At 39.2% G+C, this 7,693-nt stretch overlaps 1 protein-coding gene across 1 annotated transcript in view; it reads right to left on the bottom strand.

The window, feature by feature from the left end:
* Nucleotides 1-7,693, bottom strand: part of DTD1 (D-aminoacyl-tRNA deacylase 1) — a 93,128-nt gene that overhangs the window by 11,971 nt on the left and 73,464 nt on the right. Inside the window, exon 6 of the mRNA XM_030887004.2 lies at nt 5,819-5,987. Within this exon, the coding sequence (XP_030742864.1) occupies nt 5,835-5,987 (153 nt within the window). The 3' untranslated portion in view covers nt 5,819-5,834. The remainder of the gene's footprint in view (nt 1-5,818; nt 5,988-7,693) is intronic.

Here is a 7,693-nt window from a genome sequence, read left to right as displayed (position 1 = left end):
TCAGTAGAGGAGCTCCAGAAGTTTACCAACCCAGACAGATTCAGAGTCAGCCAAGAAGCAAGTATTATTAGACACTTTCTTCCTTAAGCAATTATCCCGAGAGCTGTAGAAAGTGCAAAGCTTTAGGACCATAACATGACCCAAATGAGGTCCTTACATTGGCCTTTGCAGTGTACGAGAACTTGGAAGAAGGACAGAGAGAACACCAAAGGGCCAAAATTCTTAGGGCTGTGGGCAACTTAAAGTGATAATGAGGTGTACAAGAACCCATTCTGATAGAAGTATACTTTGCTTATTAAACCTTTTCTCGGCTTACTGTCTTGTCTCGATGTGTTATATGTGTGGCTCCCTCTGTTGTGGCACCAAACCACTTGGGAGAAACTTGCTAGCCTTTCTCAGAGGTGGAAAAGCCCATAGCATCAACTTTGGGCACATAATAGTGTTGACTCCCCATTTCCCCCAATCTCCCCTTCCGTGTCCTCAGGCAATCAATAACCCAGCACTGTTCTGTCTTCACAAAACCACACATCCTAGCTTCGCTATACAGAGAAGCATACAAAGACCCCAAAAAAGACCATATAAAACAAGGAAAGACTGCAATCTAAAAGAGAACAGAAAATATTATTTAAAATAAATTCTAAATGAATGTAAAGGAAGATCTAATGACAAGTGTTGTATTCTAGCCTAAGTACAGCTGCTCAAATCTGCTTTACAGTGTTCTTTGTCTGGCAGCAGTGCCGTTCATGTTTCTAGTTTATGGACAGTGGGGTTCACTGGGGACTCAACCTATGGAAGAACCTACAAATGGAGTTTGAGCTTCCACTATCACCTGATAGTAGTGCTGTTCACATTCACAGACAGTGGACAGTGAGGATTCACTAGGGACTCAGTCCATGTAAGGACCTACAAGTGGATTTGGGGCTTCCACAATGATCCACTATTGTCCACAAATCAGGTTTTAGAATTTAGGCACTGTTACCCTTCTTTCCTCTGGGTTTGGATCTTATTATTTACAATCCTTGAGAGACAGGCTGGTGTGCTTCTTCCATGCGGACTTAACTGAGTCCTCACTTAGATGGCTGCTTGTTTTGAGAGAAGTCTTTAAGAAGACCCCATGTACTATTTTTCCTGATAACCAGGTACCATCTCATTCTTCACCACAATTTGCCATGGTATTCCTATCTTCAATGACCTAATATTCAGAGACTTCAAAATCACAGTCTTAGAAGAGGCTTCTACAAGGAAACGTAGAAAATAATTTGAACTGAATGCTACTGAAAACAGAATAGATCAAAAGAGTAGAGAAGGAATATAGTAAAAGCACTATTCAAATCAAGAGACTTGAAATCAGGAACTCAAAAGAGTTTGCAAAGATATGACAACATAATAATTGAGAGAGGGGGAAGCGGGGAGGGAGGGGAAAAAATGAGGACCTGATGTCGGGGGCTTAAGTGGAGAGCAAATGCTTTGAGAATGATGAGGGCAATGAATGTACAAATGTGCTTTACACAATTGATGTATGTATGGATTATGATAAGAGTTGTATGAGCCCCTGATAAAACAATTTTTAAAAAAAGAGTTTGCAAATGTTCATTGTATCATTATTCACAATAGCCAACCGGTAAAAACAACTCAAGTGCCGATCAACAGATGAAAGAATAAACAAAATGTAGTTTATCCATACAATAGAATACTATTCAGTCATTAAAAGAAATAAAGTTGTGGTACATGTTACAACAAAGATGAACCTTATGCTAAGACTGAAATAAGTCAGTTACAAAAGGACATAAGACAGTTACAAATTTCATATGACCCAAATATTACATGAAATATTTACCCTAAGTAAGTGTGTGTAACAGGGTCTAGGTGAAGAGAGAGATTTAGAGTTATAGCTTAAAAGGATACTAAGTTTCTGTTTGTGGTCATGTAAAATTTTTGGAAATAGATAGTGGTGATAGTTACACAACATGGTGTGTATACTTAAATGTCAGTAAATTATGCACATAAAAATGGTTAAAATAGCAAATGTTTTATTATGAGTTTTACTGCAATAAATAATTTTAACAGCAACATCACCTATGAATTAATGATCCTAAAATGAATCCTGCTCATAATAGTTATGGATTGAATTTATGTTGCCCCAAAATATGTGTTAATTTGGCTAGCAACGATCTTCAGTATTTTGTAATTATCTTCTATTTTGGGATCTGATACAATTATCCTGTGTGTTATAGATCAAAGCTTCTATGAAGCAGGATATAATCAACAGGATTAGGCTGCACCTTGAATTAATTTCTCTTGAGATACACCATGGTGAGTTAAAAAGTATTGCTACATGTTGTTGTTAGGTGCTGTCAAATTGGTTCCAACTCATAGTGACCCTATGTGCAACAGAACAAAATACTGCCCCGTCCTGTGCCATCCTCACAACTGTTCTTTTGTTTCAGCCCATCACTGCGGCCACTGTGCCAATTCATCTTGCCTACGGCTGTGGTAGTTACATAATCTGGTGTCAATTTGAGACTTGAAAGTGAAGGGGTGGACTTTAGCCTGTCAATCAGGTCTCAGCTTGATGACCTCATTTGGACTCGCTAAGGAGATAAATAGCTCATTGGAGGTGGCACACGCTCACTCCCTGCTAGACAGGCTTATTGACAAGACACATGGAGCTATGCTAGAGCCCTGGAGCTGAAGGAGCCACATGGAGACCCCTGCCAGTGCTAAGAGGATTCCACCGCCAGTGGATACACAAGACTTTCCACCCACTGGCCTGTGATCTTTCTTCCTGCATTCGGCATCATTGCATGTGCTGTGGGAATCTGAAGAAGACTTTACAGACTGGTAATGAACATATGGGCTAATACTGAATGTACGTATGGACTTGATCTGGACTGGGCTGGGATGTTTCCTCAATATTCAACTGCTGTTGAACATAAAACTCTTTCTTATACACATGAGTGTGTATGAATTTGTTTCTCTCGTCTACTCAAACTAACACAAAGATCTTCCTCTTTTTCACTGCCCCATTACTTTACCAAGCATGATGTCCTTTTCCAGGGACTGGTCTCCCCTGACATGTCCAATAGCAAAAGATGAAGTTATTGTTTTTCTCCATATTGTCTATCTAGGTCTATGTACTTCTGAAGTGATGTTTCCAGCTTTCTAATCCTTCCCTGAAGAATTCTGTGCTCTTCCATTCATACCATATCGTAACAGTAAGTTTGGCATCCTTGAAGGACTCAAGCTGTGTTCTTTTCAATGTTCTTTGAATTTGGGGGTCAAAAACAAGTCTAACGGGGCAAATTCAGGGATATTGGGTAGGTGGGATACACTTTACCAATGAACTTCTCCTAGGACAGCCTTTGCAACCCTCAAAGAATGAGTGGGTGCATTGGTGTGATGGAAAACAATTTCTCAACACAACTTCCTTTGCCTTTTTCCTGACCAATGCAGTTTTTAATCTTAAAACTTAGAGTAACTCCCTGTAACTGTCATGCCTCCTTCAAGAAACTCTTACTAAGACTACCCTTCAGAATTAAAAAAAAAAAAGAATGAAAAAGTCACTTACCATACTTTCTGAGCTAACCTCTCAGCCCTGAATTTAATAGTCTAACAGAGCCCCTCAGAAGTTATTGTTCTGTTTGAACTTTTTGAAAGCACTCTAATGAGGCTAAGACAAGTAGAGATCTTGTCTACAGCCAGCCATTGAACACAGAAACACGTTTAAGTTAGTATAAACCCATGGAAATATAAACTAGAACCCTTGTGGCAATATTTTTTTACTTAGTCTTATAAAAGGTATTAAACAAAGGAGAAGAGATAAGAGGGGCCTCTGTACATCAAAAAGATAAGCCAAGAATGGAGCACATCCTTTGAACCTATATATCAAGAAATTCTTACACTAAGGAGATTGATTAAAAGGACCTTCTTCCAGTAAAAGGAAACAGGAAAGACCTAGGAAGCAAAGCTATGAATAGAGGTATAAACATAGGTGTGCACTTATGTAAAGATATTAATTCATAAAAATAGAAGTATTGGCTTATGTACCATATATACTCGAGTATAAGCCATACGTTTTTCAGCACATTTTTAATGCCATTTTTGTGGTAAAATTAGGTGCCTTGGCGGATATTCAGGTCAGTTTATACTTGAGTATATATGGTACATATATTTAAATGGCAATACATCGAGGAAGTGGATGGATTTCGGGCCCCTCCTCAAGTCCTCCCTCAATACAAGAACATTTTGTTCTACCAACCTGGAATTCTGTGATGCTTACCCTCCCAATACCATCACTGAAGACAAAATGGATGCATAAGCAAATGTGGTGAAGAAAGTTGATGGTGCCTGGCTATCAAAAGATAGAGCATCTGGGGTCTTAAAAGCTTGAAGACAAACAAGCAGCCATCTAGCAGAGAAGCAACAATCCCACATGGAAGAAGCACATCAGTCTGTGCAATCATGAGGTATCGACAGAATCAGGTAACAAGCACCAGAAGACCCAAAACAAACAAAAAAAACATATTGTTAAAAAATAAGCGTGTTGGAGCAGAGACCCAAAACTCATCTGTAGACAGTGGGACATCCCCTCACAGAAGGGTTACAAAGAAGGGATGAGTCAACCAGGAAGTAGTAGAGCACCCATGAAACACACAATATTCCTCTGGTTCTTTGAGGCTTCCTCACCCCCTACTACCATGACCCCAGTCCTGCCTTTCAGTTCTGGCTAGACTGGAGTATGTACACTGGTACAGGTAAGAGCTCAGGACACATGGAATCCAGGTGAGATAAACCCCTCAGGAACAGAAATGGAAGTAGCGATACCAGGAGGGGAGGGGGAAAGGGAGGGGGAGGGGGAGGAAAAGGCAAATGATCTCAATGATCGGTGCATTAATCACTACCACCACCCCCAGGGGAACAAACAAAAGAAACGTGGGTGAAGGGAGATGGAAGTCAACATTAGATATGGAAATAATAATAATTTACCATTTATCAAGGGGTCATGAGGGTGGGAGGGAAAAGGGAGGGAAAAAAGAAGAGCTGATACCAAGGGCTCAAATAGAGAGTAGTGTTTAGAAAATGATGATGGCAACATTTGTACAAATATGCTTGATACAATTAATGTATGGAATGTTATAAGAGCTGTTAGAGCCCCCAATAAAATGAATTTTTAAATAAAATTAAAAATAAATAAATAAAAGGACCTTCCTCCAACCCAGCATAAGGGGTTCCCCTCCCAGGAGGGTAGGGGGAAGGTGGGAGAGAGGAGGGGAGGAAGGGGGCACTGATCACAATGATCGCGTAACTACACACACACACACATGCACGCATGCCAGGGGGACAAACAATCGAAACCGTGGGTGAAGGGAGACAGCAGTCAGTGTAAGATATGAAAATAATAACAATTTATCATTTATCAAGGGGTTACAAGGGTAGGAGGGGTGGAGTGGGGAAAAAAGAGGTGCTGATACCAAGGGCTCAAATAGAAAATGTTTAGAAAATAATGATGGCAACATATGTACAAATATGCTTGGTAAAAGTGATGTATGGGCTGTTAGAAGAGCTGTAGGAGCCCCCAACAAACTGATCTTTAAAAAAATAATAACATCTCTCCAAACCAAAAGAAAACGAGATTTCCCCTAGAGCTGAAACCTTGAATTTGAACTTCTAGCCTCCTATATGGTGAGAGAATAAATACTTCTGCCATTTGTGTTACAACAGCACTCAGTTACGAAGACAGAAGTCATCTTCTCTTCTGCTCCTTACAATTTCCAAAAGCCGTGAGCATATGCAATTCTACGGAGTGTGGGACCGCTACCTGGTTCCGGTGTCGTCTATGGCTCTCGCTCTGAGGACACGTCCCCCTCCGCTCCGCTGCTGGCACTGCAGTCTTCTTTCCGAGGAGTAGGTCTCTCTTTGCTGGACTCCGAAGGCCCCTTGGTTCTGGTCTTTTCTTTCCGCTGCTGTTGCTTTTCAAGCTTTGACAGCTGATTATTAAAAAAAAAAGGAATGATTTTATAGTTAACGTGTGCCTGCATATCCACAACACAAATTACACTTGACACTTTTTTTACAATTACAGTTGACACTACTGAAAGGTTTGTATTCAATATCCTGAATGCCACAGTATTGCAGATACAGCAAATAAAACACACACACGGTGATTGTCTGTCAGCCACCTGAACTATTAATGCAGATTAGCCAAGGATGTAATCTCATGCAGAGTTTTCCCTATCCATAATTCAACTTCACCTGCAGTATTTTGGAATTGGTCAACTAACAGACTTGTTTGGCAAGCATAGAAGCATTCTGTAAGTGGGTTTTTTCCCTTAATTCCTACATATTGAAAGTAGTTAACAAGCTTTGCTGCTAACTGCTAAAAGTGGTGCAAATAAGAAAGAGAAAGTTAACACTTCAGAAAAATCAGCCCTGGGAACACCATAGAGTCCAGTTCCCTAAGACCATGGGATCACAATGATTAGAATTGACTCAACGGTGACTGGTTTTTCTGTTTGTTTGTTTGTCTGCTGTCTTTTATAAATGATAAAGGTTATTTCCTCAAGTAGAAAAAATTCACAATTCAAGTTTCAATAGTGAAAAAGTCTATGGACAGATTATTTATTCATGCAGGAAACACTAAAACGTGTTGGAAGGAATACAGAGTCACTGTACCAAAAAGAATTGGTCAATGTTCTACCATTTCAAGAGGTAATGTATGATAAAGAACCAATGGTATTGAAGGAAGGCATCCAAGTTGTGCTGAAGGCATTGGTGAAAACCAAAGCTCCCAGAGTCGAGGGAATACCAATTGAGCTGTTGCAATGAATAGATGCTAACGTGCTCATTTGCCTATGCCAAGAAATTTAAAAAACAGTTACTTGAGTAACCAACTAGAAGACATCCTTATTTGTGTCTAGTCCAAAGAAAGCTGATCCAATAGAATGCAAAAATTATGGAACAATATGACTAGTTCATATGCAAGTAAAATATTATTGAAGGTCATTTTTAAATGATTGCAGCAAGGAACTATTAGAAATCCAAGCAGATTCAGAAGATGACGGAATGAGGAATATCACTGCTAATACAGATGGATCTTAGCTGAAAACAGAGAATACCAAAAGGATATATACTTTTTACTTGTATTTTATTGATTGTGCACAGATATTCTACTATGTGGATAATACAAACTATGGATAATACTGAGAAAAATAAGAGTTCTTAGAACACTTAGTTATGCTCTGAGAAACCAATGTAGAGACCAAAAAGCAGTAATCCAAACAGAATAGAGGACAGTGTAAGATTTAATATCAGCAAAAGTAAAATATCAGTAAAAATATTGCTAATCCTTTAACAATATTTATTCAATCTGTATGCTTAGCAAGTAATCCAAGAAGTTGGATTTATAGGATCATGAATTCAACATCATGATCACTAACGACTTGTGCTATGCAGATGACACAACTTCGGGGGCTGAAAACAAGGAGGACAGGAAGCACTTATTGGTGAAGACTGCAGTGCTATCAGAATGATAAACTCAACATAAAGAAAACCACAATCCTCACAACTGAACAAAAAAGCAACATCAAGATAAAGTAATAAAAAGATTAACATTTATAGGTTTAGTATTAAGGTAGCAGAAGGACATTGGGCCTCCACTCAAGTACTCCCTCAACACAAGAAAACTTTCTTCTAT

The sequence above is a fragment of the Echinops telfairi genome, unplaced genomic scaffold (assembly GCF_000313985.2).
Source record: "Echinops telfairi isolate 266 unplaced genomic scaffold, ASM31398v2 ScPeMD7_5592;HRSCAF=6446, whole genome shotgun sequence".
Lineage (NCBI taxonomy): Eukaryota > Metazoa > Chordata > Mammalia > Afrosoricida > Tenrecidae > Echinops > Echinops telfairi.
The sequence above is the reverse complement of the archived record's forward strand: the minus strand, read 5'-3'. Positions and strand labels throughout refer to the sequence as shown.